Source organism: Ursus americanus, chromosome 36, assembly GCF_024610735.1.
Source record: "Ursus americanus isolate L20-20 chromosome 36, mUrsAme1.1.p, whole genome shotgun sequence".
NCBI classification, from domain to species: Eukaryota; Metazoa; Chordata; class Mammalia; order Carnivora; family Ursidae; genus Ursus; species Ursus americanus.
Window position 1 is genome coordinate 20,901,005 of NC_142162.1, and position 22,735 is coordinate 20,923,739.

The window sequence follows — 22,735 nt, forward strand, 5'->3', positions numbered from 1 at the left end:
TTTTGCCTTTGTGCTAGAAAAAAAGAACTGTCGTGGAGGAAAAACTTCATAATTTTGATTTCCCATTCATCACATGGTTTGGTGGTGAGAAGTGGGGACTTTGTGGGTTTTGGATCTCCTGGTCATATAATATATGTTCTAGCATATTTTATTTTTTATTTGTATTTATGATTTAGCCTATACACATCAGTCATAGATACATTATAGTTACTGAAATAACAAAAATATGTGATATTCTCATCTGTTAAAATGACATAAACAAAGTATTACTCCATTAAGTCCTGCTTGTAGTGCAACTTATTTTTTCCTTGATTTACCTGTACCTGTAAAATAACATTTTCTATAACGTTGAGTAAGTCATTTCATCTCTATTATCTTTACTTTTGTCTTTTCTAAAATGAGAGGGTGGGGTTAAAAATCCTATGATATTTCATTTCTTGGCATACTCTTTTCACTAAAGTAACTTGATTCAATAGTGATAATATGTTCTACATGAGTATCCTGAGCCCAGTTATTACTCTAAAGAGTGAAAGTTCTCCCAGGTAGAATAAAGAGAGAACATTCCAGACTCCATAAAGAACATGGTAATTTATAGTGATGTGGTGAGATTAAGCTATAAACTGCTTGGGGGTTTGAAGGTGGGGAAGAGTGTGAGAAGTTAGAAAGAAGGGACCTAAAGTGTGCATTGCCGAGGAGTTCAAACTTCGTTATATAGGTAGTTGACACCTCTTGGGATTTTCAGGCCCAAAGGGGAACATAATTAGATGTATATTTTAGAAGCGTTGTTGGTAAATTGGAGGTTGGATTAAAGGGTATAGAGAGCTGAAGCGAGGGAAGCGATTCAGGAAGGTCTTTAGCAGTTGAGGGGAGTAGGGACAGATGTGAACAACTTTTGATGATAGAATTAATGAGACTTGATGACTTGTTAGATGTTTCAGGGGTGAAGGGGATGGGAGAATCAGGAGTGACTAGAGATTTTTAGCTCAGGCATCTGTGTTTATAAAAATAATTGATTTAAGGGAAATTGGATCTGAAACTCATTGCTGGGAAAGTGGGTGGTGGTAAATTTAATTTTAAGATAACTTGTAGCCAAAGAGGCGAAAAGTCCCATAAGGAGCCATAAAATTGAGACTGATTCTGAGTAGAGATGGAGGCTGGAAATAATACATTTGGGAGTTATGGAAGTCGTTACGGAACATAGCTGGAAGTGCCTTCACCTGCATGAGCATGTAAGATGAAAAGAGAAGAGGTTTAAGAGATGTCCCTGGGAAACTGCAGAGAAGAGGATATGGAGACAGTGGAAGAGAGAAAGGGATGGTTAGCAGGGTAGGAGGAAAATTGTTAGAAAACAGTGCCCTGAAATGCTGGGTAGGAGGAAGGTTATTAGAAAATAGTGCCCTGGAATTCATGAGAGGAACAATTTTTAAGAAAAGAGGGATAGGAAGTGCAAAGTGTTGCCATGAGGTCAGCTAGGATAAGAAATATGTCTTTGGGGTTTGGTGATAAGGAGGTCTCTGTGACCTTTGTGTCCGTTAAGGAGTGAGGGCAGAAGTGAGATTGCTGTGGTAAGGAGTGAGGGCAGAAGTGAGATTGCTGTGGGGTGGAGGCTGAATAGAATTTATAGAATCAAAGTGCTTCTAGATAAAGACATTAGATCCTGAAGAGAATCAGTGAGGGACAATAGTTTGAAAGGTAGTCAGGTTGTGACTCACGAAGACAGGAGCATGCTTGGAAATAAATGAAGAAAGTGGTGAAAGAGATACTACCTAATACTCTATGTAGAGTTGGAAGTAAGTTGAATTTTAATCAACAAGGGAAAGATTATAAATATAGGCTATTGTTATTCATCTATCATTATCTCTCTCTCTCTCTCTTTCTCTCCATTCATAATAAAATTACCACAAGCTTAATTTGAGCATTTCTTATAATGTAGCTTAATCTGATTTATTAAACAAGGAAAAAAAACAGAAGAAATCATTGTAGGAAGAATTGAGAAACACCTCTTACAAATGTATCTAGTATTTATATATTGTGTTGAAGTTATTGGGATTGCTTTAGAGGAAAATGACCAGACCTTTAGTTTTGCACAAGAAATTGAGTTTTTGTCGCCCAGGCTTCTTATTCTTTATCTAATTTATGTTATGGCTCTTTCTAAAAGTTAATATTTAAATTTAATTAGAAAGGAAAGGAATCTAGGTACTTAAGACTAACTAAATTGGAACATTTGAAATAGGGTGGACTTAGAGCAGAAAAGAATCTTAAAGATCAGTTTATCCAACTCCTCTTCAGTTCTTCCTTCTTGATTCTCTTATTACATTTCTTTTCCTTTTTTATTTTGTTTGCTAGGATCTCCAGTTTCCTAGAATCTCCTAGAATAAAATCAGTCCCTTTCTCTTTTCTCCCTAATATCTAATCTGTGCAATAAATTTCTCCTAGCTGTTGGTATTACCACTATCATTGCTCAATTTTATCTATTTTTGTTATTTCCATCATGATTTCTTCTTTAATCTATGAGTTAGCTTGAAATGCATTTTTTTAATTTCTGAAAATAAGGGCTTTAGGGGACTATTTACCCTTTTATGAGATGTTATCAAGCCCAGAGCAGAACTTTTGACAGCTTTATAGGGCTAGAAGACAAGGTTTAAGAATCAGGGCCCAGCAAAGGTGGGTGCTCATGTAAATGTCCCAAGCTTTGAGATAGGACCCTGAAGGGCCATACCCTAGGAGTAAATATGAACTGACAGTAAGACAGCTCTACATGTCAGCTTGAGGTTCACCTCATTGGCCCCCAAAATTAATACTGAAATTGGACTAAGCTGATTCTAGACTTCTAGTACTCCCAGAATCAAATCAGAATTATCTCTGGAGAAAGATAACATTTTAGTTTTCAAATTATTTATAAAGCAGTTTTTCAAGTAGAATGACATATAGTGAAAGATACTCAGTTACATAAGTAGACATAACAACATGAATGAAAGCTAGTAGAAGCTGTAGAAATAGACTTAAAGGGTCTCTACTTATTGGAACGCTAACAGAATTTTTATAATTTTACTTTATTCAAGGAGTTAGAAAGAATATTGAAGCATGTTACAGGGAACTTATTTGAAAAATAATCAAATAGAAAGTCTACAAGTGGAAAATACAAAAACCGAATTTCGAAGGATTTAACAGTAAATTAGACATTATTGAAGAGGGGATTAGTGAACTGGAAGATAGAACAGAAGAAAATACCCGGAATATAACATAGAATAGCAAAGAATAACAAAAAGGTGGAACATTTGAAGACAGAGTAAGAGTTAGAGGTTATAGGAAGGGGAGGCTCAGTACTCTTATTTAGAGTCTCAGGAGGAGGGAGAGTGCTAAAGCAATGTTGGAGGAAATAATGATTAAGAATATTCCCAAAATGATGAATGATATTCAGCCATATACTTAAGAAGTCCAACAGATTCAAAGCAAAAAGGGAAATAAATACTATCGTTAAAAATCCTAAAAACTAAAGATAAAAAAAACATCCTGAAACTAGGTAGAGAAATAAGACACTGAAAGAATGATCATTGAAAGAATCAAAATTTGACATCACCTACACATCTGTACTGATGGATTTCTTAAAAGAAAGTTATTCCAGATGTAAGAGTGGAGAAGGAAGGAAGGGCAGTGATACCATATATATGTTGGTATATCTGAATGAACAGAGACTATATAAAGCAATAGCAATGCCTTATGACTGTAGGATATATGCAGAATGAAAATAATGCCCATAATATCTTATGTTGCAGGAGGGGAGAACCGTGGATAGTGTTGTGAAGTTTCTGTATTTTCCATGCAACAGTTAATCAAAATTAATAATAAATCATGATCATTTGAGGAGGCATGTGATTATGTAGGACAATCATTAAAGGAATGGTATAACTTGTAAAGAATATACAACTTGCAAATTGCCAGTGTTCAATAATGAAGAATAAGTATTAAACCAATTGAAACTAAGACAAGAAAGGAGAGGGGGGCGGGGGGGGGGATTGGGGCGCCTGGGTGGCACAACGGTTGGGCATCTGCCTTCGGCTCAGGGCGTGATCCGGGCGTTATGGGATCGAGCCCCACATCAGGCTCCTCCGCTATGAGCCTGCTTCTTCCTCTCCCACTCCCCCTGCTTGTGTTCCCTCTCTCGCTGGCTGTCTCTATCTCTGTCGAATAAATAAATAAAATCTTTAAAAAAAAAAAAAAAAGAAAGGAGAGGGGGGAATGTAAAGTGGGTAAGACAATTAGCATTTAGTAAGATGATTGATTTAATTCTAAATATATCAGTAATTAAATTAAATATACATTGTTTAGCCACAATAATCAAAACAATGTAGGATCTGTGTAAAGATAAATATATCAGTTAATGGAACAGATTAGAAAGTCCCAAAATAGACCTTCAGGTATTTGGTTTCCTCAGAGGCAATAGTGATAATTCAGGGGGCACATGGTGTGTGGTCAATGAGATATTTGTATGAAACTAAGAAAAACAAACTGCAACTCCTATCTCCTATCAATGTACAGATTTAATTCAAGATACATCATAGGCCTCAATGTTAGAGCTAACACTATTTAGCTTCTAAAAGAAAGCATATGAAAATAGTTTCATGACTATAGGTAGGCGAAGATTTCTTAGAAGAGACACAGAAAGTATGAGTAATCAAATTAAAGAATTGATGAATTGAATGCCATCAAAATGAAAAGCTTCTGCACTTCAAAAGATACCATAAAGAAAATGAAAAGGCGAGCTATGGACTAAGCACTAAGCCATGTGACAAGGATGATTAGCAATGGGGACTTCCCTTTAAAGTCGGTGGAATTTTAAAGTTGTTGCAAACACTTTGAAAAATTGTTTGACAGTATCTACTGATGCTAGAGATGGACCCAAACTTTCACTCCCACATCTATACTCCTTAGAAATGTGTGCACGTGTGCATCAAGAGGTCTGCAGGATTGTTCACTGCAGCATTATTTTCATTAGCAAAAGACTGAAAACCATTCAGATGTCCGTCAACAATAGAAGAGATAAATGTGGTACCTACTTATACAATAGGATACACTGCATAACACCGAGGAAGACTTAGCTGTGCTTAAATTAGCATGGATGACTTTCACAGACATACTGTCCCACGAAGGGGCCAGATACAGAAGAGCACACTGCGTGGTTCCATTAATGTGGAGTTTGCACACAGGCAAAGCACACCTATACAACTTAGTGATACTTATTTGGGTGGTAAAACTATAAAGAAGAGTAAGACAGAGATGAGCATAGAGATCAGGTTTGTTTGTGAGCGGAAAGGGTTGGTGAGTGAGTAGCGTGCTTTTTGGGATGCTAGCAGTGTTCTCTTTGTTTATTCTATGTGGCTCTATGTGGTTTCATCTTTTATATATTCATTGGCTGTACATTTGTTCTGGTTTTTTTTTCTTATGTGTCTTATTCACAAAAAAAAATAGTTTAACAAGAGTTAATATGGCATAGATAAATGTTAATATCTTACATAATGAAGACATGTGACAAAAAAGTACGTTAAAAACATTATTTTTAAAATGTTTATGTGTGTGCATAGTCACACACACGCACACGCACACTCACAGCAGACACAGAGTAAAAACCCAGGAAGCTTATATGCCAGAATGCTAACAATGGGCATCTCTGCACTTTACACAGACTATATACTATTTCATAACTAGGAAACTTCATTAAATATTATTTAATTAACACTTGTAGAGGGTGTTGTCCTCTATAGAGAAGACTGGGTTATTTATACTGTGTTGTTCAGGGAAGGATTTAAAGCTGCTTTGTATGCAGTAAATAGCATTTTGAGCAAAAGACATATATGCAGTCACATAGAGACACTTGAGGCAATGATGTGGTTATTAACAAAATATACCTTACTGCAGTGGGAATAATGGAAACGATCCAGCAATTTTTTAATCCTAGATTGTTTTTTGAAGTCAATAGTTCCTTTATCTTTCAACACAAAAAAGAAGAGCATTTTTATGTAGCTAGTTAAAGGAAAACTGCAATTTGTTTTTTGGGTTTTTTTTTTTTTTTAAGGGAATATTGTCTAAAGCCACAGAATTTGCTCAAAACATCCGTGGCTTCAATTTCCTATTAAAAGAGCAACAGTGCCTACCTTGCAGGGGTGTCTGGAGTGTAATGTGATACCATATAAATGCTCAAGCAGGGGTATTAGTACACATGACATGTAGAACTGATTTCTGGGAACTGTTGGAAAGGCAGATTGGCACTGAGATGAAGAGTTTGGGTTTGGGAGTTGGACCAGGATTTTGATTCCCTGCTCCACAAATAAGCAGTTGTGTGTATTACTTAACTTCTCTTCCTTCATTTCCACATCTTTAAAATAAGGAAGATAATAGTACCTACCTCAGGGGATTGTTGTGGGGGTAAAACAAAGTGCCCAGTGTAGTTTCTAGGACAAAGTAAATATCCATATAAATTTTAGCTCTTGTAGAGCTGTTTTATTCGTGACTTCAGGTTACCAGCAAGATTAGTTAAGAGCCTGAGACAATTACTCTTTTTTCATATATGTAACACCTGTAGTCTTTCAAAAATTTTCTTTTTGATAATTGATTATTGCTAAGCTTAATGCTGCCATCTGTATACTAATTTATGGGAATATTTGCCATGATTGGTCATAGAATATGGTCTGCAACCTTGGTATAAAGTTGAAAGTTGGGAAGAGAGGAAATTGGGGGGTGGGTAGGTAGAATGCATAAATATTTCTCTATTTCTTGAATTTAACTATTTTTCTCCTTCTGTATGCTCCTCCCCTCACCCCCAGTATCAGAGTATCAGTAATCTCTCTCCAGATTCTTTCCATTTTTGCATTATATGTTCCTGAAAAAAAAAAGTGGTATTTTTTGTACCAAGTCTTGCTATCTTATTAAATTTCATTTTGATTTTAGAAGGGGAAAAAGGGTCTCCATTTGAAATTTGTGTGCAGGTGTATAGGAAGGTGCAATGAGGGGGGGCAGGTGTATTGCTGTCATAGAAGACCTTCCTTGACAAGTACTCTGAATCATTAACCACATACAGCCAGTGTTCCACTGCGTTCTTTCACAGACTTAGAGGATTGTGCCTCGTAACCATGAGGTCTTCAAGTCTCTTTCTTTGTAGGAATATCCTGCTTCATCTCCCTTTGAATTAGTTTACTGCTTTCTGAGTCCCAGAAATAATATTTATTTTGCTCAAAGAATTTTGAGCTCAGTAAAGTGTAGACATTTAAGCTTCCCAGATTCTGTAGCAAAAGGAGCTTGGAAATTAAATAATGGTATTTACTTTTTTATGGTCTTTTTTCAGAGGTTGGGTACTTGAGAAGAGGAAGAACATAAAATGTGTGGTATCTTATTCCTTAAGATTCCTTTTTTTTTTTTTTTCTATAAGTCTCCACCTGGGAACGTGAGGACTTCCCCCTTATATGAAAGTTGAATTGCAACTAGGACTGTGCTGAGTCCTGCAGCACTCATGAACCCCTCTGATGTTCATTTTCTCTAATATCCTTCAGGTCACTGAATATCTTAGCTGGACAGATCTGGGGACATGTTGAATTAAATATTGAATGGGGAGCTGGTATATCACCTTTTCATATATCGGGTTTGAAGAGTCCTGAATGCAATGTAAAGTGAGAGTAAATAGTACCCTGTAAGAATTTAAAATCTGTATGGAAAAATCATATACACACCCCCCAATTTATGATCTCTGGGCACATCAATTTAGTGACACAGTGACAGGCAGAGGAACAATTTTAAGGAAGCCAAATACAGTAACTTCCAGCTAAGAAGAGAATTAGAAAGTACAAAAATGGACAGTCCTTTCCAAGTAGCACATTGCATACACGTGCCATCATGATGGAGTACCTTTTCTCCTCCTCCCTCTATTATGTCTCCTATTTCCAGGACACATAGAAACTGGAGTGGGTTTATTTCTTCTTTCTGAAGGTTAAGAATAAAGGCATATATTATTACTCAGAAGAAGTATGGAACATGGTCAGTTCAGTTCGTGGTTGCTTGAGCAGCTCAACAATGTTCTCAAGGCCCCGGGCTCTTTCCCTCTTCTGTGCCACCATCCTCATTGTGTTGGCTCTGACCTCATGCTTGCTTCCCCACTGCTGCAGTATGACTGCTCCTGCTCCGTGTAGCCACTCACATGACTTGGGCAAGGTTTTGCATAGCCATTCTAGGGGTCCCCCAGCTTCCTCTTCTTTTTTCAGAAAGCTGCAGGATAAGGTGCTTAATCTGGGAGGGTAGCATGGTAAAAAAAGACAAAACTGATTTTTGAAGAGGTTTTAATAATGTATCTTGGTCATTTGTGCAAAATAAGTGACTCTTTTTTTTTTTTTAAGATTATTTATTTATTTGACAGAGAGAGACAGCCAGTGAGAGAGGGAACACAAGCAGGGGGAGTGGGAGAGGAAGAAGCAGGCTCATAGCGGAGGAGCCTGATGTGGGGCTCGATCCCATAACGCCGGGATCACGCCCTGAGCCGAAGGCAGGCGCTTAACCGCTGTGCCACCCAGGCGCCCCTAAGTGACTCTGTTTTTGAACATGTAAATCTAAAACACATATACGCTAAGTGACACATCTAGGCTCCAAAGCCAGTGTAGTCTTGAAATATGTGAGGATTCAGAGTGTGATTTGCTTCACTAGATCCCTAAAAAATACGTTGGTACTTGACAGTGTTCTAATTTTTGCTTTTTTGGTTGCACATACATGTTGAAAGTTTCCTCTAAGTTGGTTACTTAGTTTCTTCTCTTCTTTTCTTTTCTTTTCCTTTTCTTTTCTTTTCTTTTCTTTTCTTTTCTTTCTTTCTTCTTTTCTTTCTTTCTTTCTTTCTTTCTTTCTTTCTTTCTTTCTTTCTTTCTCTTTCTTTCTTTCTTTCTTTCTTTCTTTCTTTCTTTCTTTCTTTCTTTCTTCTTTTTTCTTTTTTTTTTTTATCGTGATGGTATATTTCCCCCTACCCATGACCTCAGGACAGTATAGATGCACAGTGAGTACTGCCGACTGATTGACTGTGGTGTCCAAGATAGACTTTTCAGTTACTCATGTCCTTTTCTCCCCTCTTCTTTAGCTGAAAACCATATTCCTTGTGAACCTGGTGATTGTTGAATTTATACCAAAACTTCTGCACTCTTAGCCAATCAGATCCAACACTGGGAGGCTGCTGTGGGGGAAGGGCAAACGTGGTAAGCTCTTCAGAGCTGTACCCTTGAAGACTATGATTGCTCTAACCTCTACTTGCCTCCTTCCCTTTGGAATATCTTCTCAGGATTAACACTCCAGAGGAAAATAACAAATGATATACGCTGGAGTCAATGCCTTGGTTACACTAATACTTCCCTGCTCTTTACGGTGTGAGTCTTCTATAAGCTTAGCAGGCACAACCCAGCTTGGTTGACAAATAAACTGGCAGAGGACATTCAGCTCTCTACAGCTTTGTCTAGTCAACCAAACCCAAAGGATTTTGGACCCAGGTCTGGCAGTCTTTTTTACTATGCTAAGTATGTTATTTGCTCTCTTTATGTCTAGGCCAGTTTTTACCTCCTCCTGGAATCTCCTCTCTAACCCCATTGGCCGTTGGTTACTCCATAGGCTCTGTCCACAGTTGATGCTGAATTGACTTCTAAACAGTTTAAAGATAGCTTCCTGGCTAAACACATTATCTCATCCTCCGTTTTTACAGTACTCTCAACTGTTGACCAACTTCTCACTCTGAAACTGCTTATTCCTGAACTTATTTCTCCAGCTGTCTCTTACTCTCCCATTCTGGGCGTCCACAGTTACACTCTTGTTTTATTCACAGTTTTGTTTCCTCCTTATTAGTCATTGGTCTCCAACTTGCCCATTACAAGCACATTTATTTCCATCATATTTTCTGACCTTGGAGACTGACATTTTGTCTATCATTAAATGGCTGACCTAAATATATTTTGCTGTACAATGAGGAGGGGGTCTATTTACTGCACATAAATATTTCATGTATTGACTTATTCAGTACGGAAGGATCTGGGCTTAATTTTGCCATTTTTTTTTCAGACACTGGTTGTCAGAAACCCTACTGGGGTATCTGATTTCATATGAAGTTCAGGCAAGCCAGAAATAATAGGAAGATTTTATGTGTAAAATTCGCTCTTTCAAAGGTAGCTTCCATTTTTAAAGGGAAACTGAAAAAATTGGACTATAGTGAGTTTATAATTGTTTTATAATTTTTATTCAATCTCAGTGCCTTTGAGTTATTAAAGCAATTCTTTAGTAATGATTGATTTTCCTTGCTAAACTTTTACAGTGTTTGTGGGTTTTTTTAACCTATTTTTTTGTAGTCTGATGAGAATGGAAAGGGCTTCGAAGCCAAATTGGTGATGGTGTGCAGATGACAACACAGTGGCAGCGAGTAAAGAAATATGGTGTCTTGTTTTTATTTCACACTCTCCAAATTACCTGTGATGAGCTTAAGAGGTTTCATTCACGCATAGAAAAATTTTAATTATTCATAGTGCTTTGGTGCACCATAAAAGTCAAATTATTAACATTGTAATTTGTTCAGATAGCATTTGGTAGGAAAATATATCAGAAATAATTAATTGTTCTCAAGATATGATAAGGTAGAGATATCTACAGAGGGCAATCAAAAAGAGTAGCAGTAGGATATTGATTGCTTTTTAGAGAAAAAAAAAATTCCGTTCTATTTCTAAACGTTCACAGTTGTGAGAGGCACATTCCCACTTGGGAAGAGTGTTTTCCAGGTTGTTTCGCTGCCAGGTGTTTGACATTGTGTGGCGTCTTGGATGCATAAGGCTTCTGGCCATCTTTGGGAATGACATACTCCCAGGACCTCGGCTTTCTGCTGTGAAAGCCTCTCTTTTCAAAGCCCGCTAGTGTCAGTAGGAATGTTCCAGTGGTCTCGCGGTGCTACTTCTAGGGAAGACCAGAGTTTTCCCCCCTGACTCTGAGATAGCTGCAGAAGAGGATACCTGTCCGCTAACAAACTAAATTTAGAATGCTGCCAGTGAGTGAACCGCATGTTCTCCACTGGTTCTGGGATTTGACTCTTATCATTTATTAATGGAAATAAACCTTGCCTCCTCTTGGTCTGTTTTAACATAACTGCACGCTACAGACGTGATTTATAATCATTCTAAAGTTTAAAAAACGTCCAGATTGTGTGATCGTTTGCTCCAAGGCCATCCATATTTTTCCCTTTCCCTTTTTCTGTCTCCTTGACCTAGCAGCAGGAAGCCTTTGTTGGAGGTGTTCATCTGGAACAACTTTTCCACACTTGTTTTCATGTTCTGTTAGATTACAGGGCAGCAGGCCCACCTTTGAAGCTCCTTTCTCTTTTGTTTCTTTGCCGTGCACTCCAGTAATTAACTTTGTCCTTCTTTTATTTGTTCCAGTCAATCGCAGGCCACTCTGCTGAGCATCTTCTCCCAGGAGTACCAGGTTAGAAGTTTTCTCCTTTGTGAGGGTTGACAGGTGCCTAATTGAATGATGAATGTCCCTTTATTTCTTTGTAATTGAACTGCCAGCTCTCTGATTGGGTTGGAGGATGTTCTCCTTTCCACATCAAGCACCGCCTGCGTCTCAGTGGAGGCCTGCCAAGCCTACCCATCCATCTGTCTAATAACATCTAGCCTTTGCTTATTTGGTGGACCTGTAATAAATTATGCTAAACCATTATTATTCTGACAATAATAATTTCCCTGTGTTGCGTGGTTCCATGTGCTAAATGTTTGCTGACTTGCACTGTCAGTGCTGCTTTCCATTGCTGACAGAGATGATGATAAATGACCATTGCTGGAGTGGCAGAAGGCAAGAGAGGCAGAAAATGGAGTCATTTATCATGAGATGACAGGTGTCAGTCAAGTGGCAAGTCTCTATGGAATTACTTTTTGTAGTTTTCAAATAAGTTGTTTTTAAGCAATGTTCTTCCTGGTTAAAAATGGCAATTGGCTTGTAAAACTAGAGTGCAGAGGACTTAGATGGAATTGAATTGAGGGAAAATTAATACAAAGGTTGAAAGAGGGAACAAGTTTTTCTTTGCCCTCTGCAACCCTAAGCAAACTTATTTAGATTCAATTACTATGACCCTGTTGGCTTTTACATATATACTGTACCTTGAGGTGCAGGCTGAAGACGTCCTGGCCAGGCAGTAGAGGTTAGAATGCATAGATTCATAGAGTAGAAGGAAAAAAGACCTACCACCACCCAAATCCCCAAACTATTATCCGCCTTGCCCTGTGTGCTAGATATTGGGATGAAGAGATGTGTCATTCTGTTCTTGGACCTGATGCGTGACACGACATAAAGATCTTTTTTTGTTTTGTTTCAGAAACATATTAAAAGAACACATGCCAAACATCATACTTCAGAAGCGATCGAAAGTTATTATCAGAGGTATGACCTGCCTGCCCCACTAGAGGGTATCATAGTACCTATTAATTGTAATAATAATTATGAATAAATTAGGTTACTAAATTAATTGTCTATATAACATTCAGGGCATTGTGATATAAGTCTTACTTGAGACTTCAGGTATATTTTTTGATGATTTCTCAAATGGTTTGTTTAGAAAATATGGTGAGACTATCTTGATTGTGTGTATGCATCCTATGTGGGAAATCCTTACAGTATTATGAAATCTCAGTTGGCTACTTTAAACTTATTGTAAGTGCATATCTTGTATAGATGCATGTTAATACACACATGTATCTACATACATGTGTGAAAGTTCTCGAATCAAGTTTTATTTCTTTAGATCAACAAGATGAAAAATACGTTAGAAAATAAGATTGAATTTGGTTCACTTCTATTTTGCATCATAGGTATTGGGTTTGCCATTTTAGAGATTGGAAAAAAAAAAGACATGTCAAGTAAGGACATATGGAGATAGGTAATAATAGACAACTGTCACATTTTAAATGGGGTTTTGTATTTTAAAAAGAAAATCTCGGTATTAAATCAACAACATAGTGTCCAGGGGATATTTTAATTTCAGCCTAATTTATTATAAATAGTTTTCAGCCTCTGTTCTAAAACAGAATGTTTAAAGTAGCTCTTCTAAAAAAAATTCTCAAAATGTTATTGTCTTTGTAATATGACTGAATAATTTATAACTGTAAATGGTAATGGTTTGCATTAGCATTGTTGGTTGGTTTCTTAAATATTTCAAGGACATATTGGAAAGGAAAACTGTCTGAAATATGCTCTTAAATTATTACACCTAAGATTGACAGATCAACGTTTCTGTGGTGAGAGTGACACTGCCGATTTTAGATGAATGATTTTTATGCACGAATATTTTATGAATGAAATGAGTATCTAGAGTAAATATCGGTATTGTGTTTCTGTAAAGTCATTTTTTAAGAATTGAGAAGTGTTTATTGAAAAGAAACGTTACTGAAGTTAGCCTTTTAAAAAATTATACACTGTGCCATGTATAATAAGAGATGCGTTCAGTTTTCAGTAGTAACGTCTGTTAAAGATACACACACCACATAAGCACTCACACTTTTGTGTCTAGGAGAATTCCCCTCTAAACAAGTCTTTGTAGAATCTGAATTGATTTTTTCGAAAGTTATAGTTCTTCGGTGACATCAATATTTGAATGAAAGTTATAATGTAAATCAATCATGAAAAATGAAGAATGGCTCACAAAGTGCTATGAAGTCAACAATAGCGTTGGAATCCAGACCCTCCAAAGAAAGACTGAAAAATTACTTACCTGTCAAAAAGTACATTTTTGTTTGTAAAAATGATTGTCTTAGGCCATCATATAAAAGTTTGGTTCTATGTCCGGTCTTTAAAGCCTTGGTAACATAGGCAGTAGAAAATAGAGCCTTTCCTAGAAATTTGGAGATCTACTTAACGGGCTGTGGGACTGCCCCCTGACAGTCATTTTCATTGTTGTTTAAAGGCTATTTTAATTAGATGATTTCTAAGACCTCTCAGTGCTGCTTTTTAAAATTTAGTTTCATTTGAAAGTATATTTATTTACTGAGGTATGAACGTACTTTATTGGATTATTTGAGTAGGTCAAGCCAGAAATAAAATTCTTTCCTGTCAATACGGTTACTTAATGATGAACATTTGGGTGAACAATAATGAGAATACAGAAATATATACACATATATTTATATATATTTATAAATTTATTTAAATGTGAGACTCTCAGTTGTTTTGAGGAGTCATAACATTTTGAAGCAAAAATGTGAAGTTAGGCTGTAATGGACAGACTAATAAGAAAGGAGTCTCACCAGTTTCTCCCTTGACCATTCTGCTCCCTGGCTTTCTGCCCTGCACTCTGTGCTTGGAGATGGGCCACATTGTTACCTTTCACGTGGATTGACCACACAGCCTCTTGTGAACATGCTGGTTTAATGTCCTTGTATTCTCTAAGGTACATTGGCCATAAGAGAGTTTTGTTTTCCAGCTGATAATAATAAAGGCAAATTGTATTATATCAAAATATATGTAAGCAGTTTGACAATGTTAATACTTTTTAAAAATTCTTTTTCTTTTATAAACGTAACACTTGCATATTGTGGAAATTAAGCACACTTGTGATGGTATAGAAAGGAATGCATGTTCACCCGTAATTGTAGCAGCCACTGATAACCACTGTGGTATTTTTCATTCTAGTCTTTTGTTAATCCATTTTTATATAGATGAGGTCATACTATATATACTATTGTGAATCCTGAATTTTATACTTGGAAAAATGTGTATGACATCATATCACTTAGTAGAAAGCTTTTTGTAAACATTTTATTGATTGCATTATTTCATCGTATAGAAGTACCATAATTTACTGAATTATAACTCTGTTGAACATATATGTTTCCAATGTTGTAATATAAAAATAATACTATGATAAACATTTTGGTATGTAAGTATTTGCATTTTGGATTGGTTTTTTAAGATTTCTATATATATAATTACTGGTGCAAATAATGAGCATTTAAAAATTTTATTATATGTTGCCAAATTACTGTCTAGAAAGGTTATAATGGTTTCCCCCTAGCGCTGTCAGAGAATTCCTGTGTCTCTGCATTCTTGCTAGTGTTGAGATGATCGCAATTCAGAATTCAAAGTCTGTATTTATAAACCATATAGTCCACTGTGTGATTCCATCGTGGTTAACTGAAAGTTCAAAGTATCCAAATATAAGCTGAAAATGTTTTCTCAAGCTCTTGAATTATTGAGGACATTTCCTCACACTTCTTCATGTTGTGTATGTGCAGATACAGCTTGAGTGTTCATTTTGAAAACAACTCTATTCTTTCCCCCTGTAGTAATGGCATTTTATTTCCAAACAGGAAACATACGTGGTAAAATTTATTTAGGTCCATCCCGACTGTTGCAAGGGACATGTATGCACACACACAGACACATTCACAAGTGGTCAGATTTGCAAATCCCCATCAATAGCAAGGTTTGGAAATGTTGTCTCCCATCTTTTGCCTTCTTCCAACACATACTGTTTGAGGGCCAGCTTTATTAGCTTTAGAGAATCAGATCAATTGAGTTTCATTCAGATGTTCACATGGAAAAAGGTTAGCTCAAATATGTTATTGATATTGCATGACAAAATTAGTTTCTGAAAATTTGAACCACTTTTTTGTTTAATTAGCACAATTTACTTTGCACTTACTGTGTCCCATCTACCAAGCTAGGAATCAAGTATACAAATGTAAGTAAGACATGGTACCTGTCCTCAACTGCTCTGTTTTAGTGGGAAGACAACCCACTAAACATGGAGATGGGCTCCAGAAATTTTAAAGGTAGAATCAACAAACGTGGTATTCAGCTGTAAACTTAGAATAGAATTTTGGTAGGTTTTTGAAGTTCTACCATTATAATTATTGTGAAAATAATAAAGATCAAATAACCTTGCCTTTAATATTTTAAATCAGAGGTACCGTGGTGGCTTAGTCAGTTAAGCATATGCCTTCAGCTCAGGTCATGATCCAGGGTCCTGGGATCAGCCCCCCAGAAGGCTCCCTGCTCAGCGTGGAAGTCTGCTTCTCCCTCTGCCCCTCCCCCACCTGTGCTCACGAGCACGCACTCTCTCTCTCAAATAAATAAATAAAATCTTCAAAAAATATTTTAAATCAGTACATATTATTTTAATCTTAGATGCTAATAAATCTTTCACACTCAAAAAAACATAAAATGGACTTTCCATGAAGATCTTTTAAGGATGGTTTCACCCACAAGGTAAACATTTCTTAGTCCTCCTGTGGCAAAGCTGAGGATGACACATAGCTTCTGTGCAAAGTAGCTTTAATTTACAAATAGGTATTAGGAAGATGGCACAGGTCACCTTAATGTAGTATCCATAATCACATCCTTAGAGCTGTTATAATTCAGATCTTTGCTAAGGGTCTGTTGGATGTAGGGTCAGCATTCATTTGGGTAGGCCTCTCCCAAAGAGCTTCCAAGTCCGATTGGAGAGAAGCAAACTATTGTAAATATATGGAAAGTCTACACTGCAGGTTTGCACAAGATGTTTTGAGGATGCAGAGAAGGGTAGCATTAGGAATTTCTGATCATGTCCTCACTGAATATTTTCTGTAATTCGTATGCTCCTTTGATTGCATTTCTAAAATTTGAATAAAACTAATCTGTCCCTTGGTATAGAAGACAAAGTTCCCAAAAAGGAAAACTTAACAACTTCAAATTAATTTTCACTTAATTTCTTTTCCCCAGCACTTCTGAAGTGTTACAGAATATAGTTAGGAAACAAATTGGAGAATAAATATATTCAGAATCAGGTCTACCCTTTTCAACATTTGAAGGCCCCTCAGTCGACCTTGGGAGATGGGGTTCCGTGTCAGAGCTTTACTGTTCACCAGCTAAGAGAGCCCAGATGGGTTTCATCAGTACCCTGGGGTTTTGTTTCTTGGCAACTAGGCAGCTTTTAACAAGCTCATAATTAGGAATTTCCACTGTATTAAGTACGAACATGTTTCTATATAGATATAGTGGGTTATTGTTTGACTATCTCCTGTTCTTTAAACTTAGTAGAGGTGCTCCATTGGTTAATGGTTAATGCAACATTTACGTGAAACCATGGAGTTTTGAGCCCCAACGACAGTTCTCTGGCATAGGCAGTGGTCTGAGGTCTAGCTACTCTTTTTCATTATTTCCAGTTAGCTCTCAAAACTCTTCTCTGGTCACACTAGAGCCTTTCCTGGTCCTCACACACCCCGGGCACATTCCTGACATTTGTGCTTACTGTTCTTTTGCTGGGAATGGTCTTCCTCCCATGGCTCACCATTTGCCTTCTTATGGGCCTCGACCCACGTGTCACTGCCTTAGAGATGGCTTCCCGACCAACTTGTCTGAGCTTCCATTTTACCGTAGAGTGTATCATGATATTATGTATGTATTTCTGTTTTCATTGTCTCTCCACTGCAATATCATCTCTGTGATGGCAGGAACCATGGAAGATCTGTTCGGGGCTCCTCCTTCAGAACCTGGAATAGGCCCAGTGCAAGTTAGCACTCAGAAATGTTTGTGGGATAAGTGAATATTGAGTAGAAAGTTGTGAAGATATCCTAATACAGTATAGGCTTAACTAATCTGACCTGGAGTCTGAACCCTTTACAAATGTGCATGTTTGGTGGCTTTGAACACAGGATTAGTTAGTCAAACTTGACCAAATGGATTGGTTGTTTCCGGAGCAGCCCTGTCAGTGCAATGGAAATGTTGTGAGTTGATGTGAGGTTCTGAGCTAAGCTGGTTCCCAGGGGCCTTTCTCTAAACCACACTTGCCTTTTTTTTTTTTTCTTTTCTTCTGAGAGTGCTTATTTCTCAATTAGATTCCTAAACGGTTTTTTCAAGGAGGTCCCTAATATACAGAAAATGAACTTATTATGATTACTTTGAAGGTGTAATGATCCTGAGACTTCCTACCTTGACTAATTTACATTTTTCCACTTTGTTCATAGGAAAAATCATACATTTTCGTAATCATGTTTGTGAAATAATATAATTTAATATCTGCTTGTGGTAGTTATATGGAAGACCTCATCTGTTGACTTTGATTTTTACTATGAAACAAATATTGTTAATTTACTCGCTCAAACAGCATGTTCTATAGAAAACATCCATATTGAATGTCTTTTCTTGATCAGTATGGCTTTTAAAAGTTATGATATCAGTCATTTATTAAAGAAAAAAAATATATATGTATGATGCAATCACCTATTATAAGCCAAAAGTTGTTTTAGGCATAATAAATTGAATAAAATACAATTCCTCTACCCTCATCAGGCTTTCAACCTTGCATTGGGAAATGGGTTTGAGGTGGACAAGTAAGTAGGCATATAAAATATGCTGCTGTGTTAAGTGATGGAGATATTCACAAGGTGCTTATCAGTTGCACCTTGGGACACCTAACTTACCCCTGGCTTGTGTTGGATTGAAGAAAGTCATATGTAAGCTGAATCACGAGTTCTCCAGGTAAAGGTTGGAGTGCAGAACAGTGATTACAGATGAGACTGGCCGAGGACAATAGGTGGGAACCAGATTATGAAGAAATTTATAAGAGGTATTAAGTGGTTATATTTGAGCCTTGAGATTTAATGTGGGACTGTGAAATGTTTTGAGGAGAATGGCACATTCAAATTTTTGCTTTAAAAAAATCACTTTGGCTTCCATGTCTGGAATGGATTTGGGGAGGGGTTTTTTTTGTTGCTTTTTTATAGCTGGATTAGGGAATGAGGAAGGATGGAGGTTATGATAGAAATCCAGGGCAGATAAGATGATGGCTTGTATTGCCTGACAAGGTGTGCTGACCCACCGATGACAAGTCTGCTCCATTTGTTTCTTAATAAGGTGTCAACCAGTGGATGCTTTTTTTCAAACCCGAAGAGTAAACTTATTTCCTTTGCATAAGGTGGTTGTGGTGTAGATGAAGCCTGGTGATAGGGCTAGTTCTTTTCAAAATCACTTCCATCTTCCCGGAAGGGAAGGGAGCCCGTTGTGCTCATACCTCACTCCCCTAACTTCAGTTAGTAAGTTGCCAGTGGTTTTGAGGTAAGTTGTTCTTGTTTTCCTTTTCCCTTGCTTTCCTATGACAGTAGCATACTTTAACTAGAGTTGAGCGTGGCATTTGCCCAGGAGAAATGTGTACTCACAGGGGATGCTGACAAGTCTATGCTGGCCTTTTCTTGTCACTGCATTACCACTTGGCTTTGTCTGTCTAGGTACCTGAATGGAGTGGGGAGAAATGGAGCAGCCCCAGTGCTCCTGGAGCTGGCCAATGAGGTAATGTTATTGTTATTATTTTATTTAAACCTGCATAAAACCTAAGGGGCCTCTCTAGAGTAGCTTTACTTAGAATTATAATTAACCTTAAAGAAAGAGGTTTTGAGGTGCATTAGACATTTAAATTGCTCCCTGGTCTCTTTGTAGTTTTAATAATTGGACAAAGAACTTCATATATTAATAAATCAGTTAACATAATTAGTCTGCTTCTTTTAAGGCAAATGTATAAACAGCTTCTTGGTTTCTTATTTTGTGGGAAATTTCAACCAAACAACTCAGGACATGCTCCTCTTTGGATGTGTTGTCTTAATTTAGTGTGAGAAATACCCATGTTAAGTAAAGAGACGTATGCCAAGAAACCTATGCTATTATAAAAATGAAGAGAGAAATCGTATACTTAAAAATGTAATGTTTACTTGATATATTTTTTTGTTAGCAAACTTTTATTATGATAAAAGATACTTGCCTTTTAGAAAAGTCTGTCTATATGAAGAAGCATACTGCTCTTAGTAACACCAAGTATTAAGTGATTTATTGAACTTATTTGTTAACTCTGATCTGCTTCTGTTTGGGGAAACAAATAATAGTCTTGCATTTAAAAAAGGAAACCCTAAAGAGTTCCCATGAATGAAGAAGCTGTAAAAAGTTCATAATAGTGGCAGAGAGCATACTGAAAAATAAAATATTTAATTCCTAAACTTTGAAATATTTATCCACTGTAATAAGAGCAATACAATATTTAGTCTAACTTGCAACTGCTTATGCAAACCTCACAGGGATGGAATGCAATGTACACTGTTTTCCTGTTGCATTATAATGCAAAACATAGAAGCAAGGCAGAAAATGTGTGTTTGCATTAAAGATGACTCAGTACTGTGAGCGTTCAGTGTTGTGGTAGCAGCAAGTTCTACATGTTACATTAGCAAGGAAGGATGGTTTCTCTCACAGCTTCTGTCTGCCATGCGCCACTACAGTCAGCACATGAGCAATCACCTATCAGTTACTAGAAGGTTTAAATAGTCTAGGCAGTGTCTACACCGTCGAATAGGATAGTTAACATAAAATGCACTTCTCCTCCTAGCAAAACATGTATTCATTCCTTTTTCTACTTCTGAAGCAAGGTGGTTTTTACATGTCTTCACACTTGTTTGTTAAGAGTTGATTCTATTAGCAACTTGAGGTTACTGTGCCGTAACTAGGAATTTAGTGATTGTCCTTTATGAAAAAAAAAAATAAAGGAGTGAGCTAACAACATCTAGAAATAATGCGATGCAAATATGGTACTCATTTTTATAGACGATGATATTGATGACATAAGTTTTATGTAGTAGCAATTTATATTCATTTGAATTTTTAATGGAAGTTTCTGTTGAGCTTAGCTTATTTAGCTGACCTCACCGTCCATCTTCTAGTACTATGGAAAATTTTAAGCCACTAACACATTTTCTCCTATGTTGGTAAACCTGTTATTTACCACGAATATAGAGGATACTTAACCAAAGCAGAGGAAGAGTTATTAAAGATTTTTTCTGTCCTTTGGCTGCAAATTGGCACAGATGTAATAGCACTTTCTGAGTGACTGCGAATGCATCAGGGAAATTTGGGAATGACTGGTATCAGATTATGGCTTCTAAACAACCAGGCTGCCATTTTTATATGATAGTTAATACTTAAATGACATATGCTTGCATCTGGTGACAATTGATGTGATGGTAATGCTTTATGAGTCAATATATATTTAATCAGTGCAAACTGTAAAAACTGATGAGAAATATATGACATTGGTACATTAGTGTGCAGTAGCTCTCTTAAACAAGAACACCGTATTGTTGATTTGGGGGGCAGGGACTAGATGCCGTCGTCAGTGCTTTTATAAATATCTTAATACTAATTTTCCTATTTCAAGGCTAAAAATGAACATTTTAGGAAATCTCATTTTGTTAGTAATAATAAGATCAGTCATTCTGTTCTCTCCACACAAATATTTTCGAGTGAGATTTGAAGCACTATGAATTTTACTTACATGCTAAATTCTGACATGAAGCATGATGGCCCTATTTCAGAGAAAGATGGACACATGATTAATATGAAAATTAGGGAGATGCAAGTACCTGAACTAATAAGGTAGTCCTTATTCAGGCTGGACTACCTTCAGTAATTTCACCATTTTTCATGTGTCAGCTCTGATGTGGGCTACTAGGAATAAGCAGCTTCGTGGAAAGCATTTCTTTCTACTTGGGGAATTTAAGGGCATCCAAGCACATACATATTTGAAAAAACTGTTCATACAAATGAAGCCAGCCTTTTTGTCTAGTCACTAAATCAAGATAAAATTTTGGTATGAATACAGGACTTGAAAACCTGTCAAGAAAAATTCATGGTGATAATATACGAGGAACATTTGCTATCTTACACCTAAGGTAAAAAGGCTTATTTTAGGGGAGCATTAGTGCTCTTGAGAAACACACACCTATTTTCTGGGGAAATTAAATCCATGGTTAATAAATGATCTGAGAACCCAAAAGAAAACAGTATGTTTCCAAAAGAGGAGATGTATTTTTAATTAATTAAAATGACCATTAGCTTGAGTATTCCTGTTTTCTGTTTGATCCTTTAGAAGAAAGTGACCTCCTTGGTATTACTAAATTGATAGGTAACATTTCAGATAAGCTTAAGGATGGTGATCTTACAGTACAGGGATTATTATTGTTGTTTTTTATTATTAATGTCTCTACAGTATCGAACAAGGTATTAAACAAGAAATTTTATGTGTAAGGAACTTATACCAAAACTTTGGTTAAGTCTTTAAGGATAAAAGAGACTAAAATCAGTAAAATCCGTATTTTTAATGGCTAAGGAAATTTAAGGCAGTTTCTAAAAGCAGTCACTAGCAGAAGGGATTTTTTCTTTTTGAAATTCAAAACAATGTAAATATAGATAGTTGAAAGAAAGAAAAATGGCTAGAATAATAAGTAATACTGACCTACTGGTGGAAAAAACTGAGGAGAAGTGAGAAAAGTCCATTTCACTCTCTTCGATGAATATTCTTTCCAAGTTGTTCCATCATTTTGCTCCAATATTATATGCAATAAATTTGGCCCACTTATTTTTTTCACCATCACAGATCATACTTGCTATAATTTTATTATGATGGAAGCCACCAAGAGTAGGAAAGATTTTAATGAATGATGCTTGCTGTGGTTGATTAAAATCGACTTAATCTTCAGTGTTGACAAAATATTGGAATATCAACCGCTTGCACAACTTGACAGTTTTAATTTTCTATTTCTGTTTCGTAAAGGTGGACTATGCCCCCTCATTAATGGCTCGGATTATACTGGAGAGGTTTCTACAAGAGCACGAGGAAACTCCACGTGAGTTACCTTTTTTCTTTTTTCTAATGGTATTCTTTTACTCCCTTCCCCCA

At 36.6% G+C, this 22,735-nt stretch overlaps 1 protein-coding gene across 3 annotated transcripts in view; it reads left to right on the forward strand.

Moving 5' to 3' along the window:
• CDIN1 (CDAN1 interacting nuclease 1) overlaps positions 1–22,735 on the forward strand; it is a 206,722-nt gene that overhangs the window by 39,066 nt on the left and 144,921 nt on the right. For 2 of the 3 annotated variants that reach the window (XM_087859218.1, XM_045815979.2), the window contains exons 2-5: positions 11,430–11,475; positions 12,365–12,429; positions 19,248–19,308; positions 22,610–22,682. In XM_087859218.1, coding sequence (XP_087715344.1) covers positions 11,430–11,475; positions 12,365–12,429; positions 19,248–19,308; positions 22,610–22,682 — 245 coding nt within the window. The remainder of the gene's footprint in view (positions 1–11,429; positions 11,476–12,364; positions 12,430–19,247; positions 19,309–22,609; positions 22,683–22,735) is intronic. The other variant, XM_045815986.2, reaches the window with a different exon arrangement.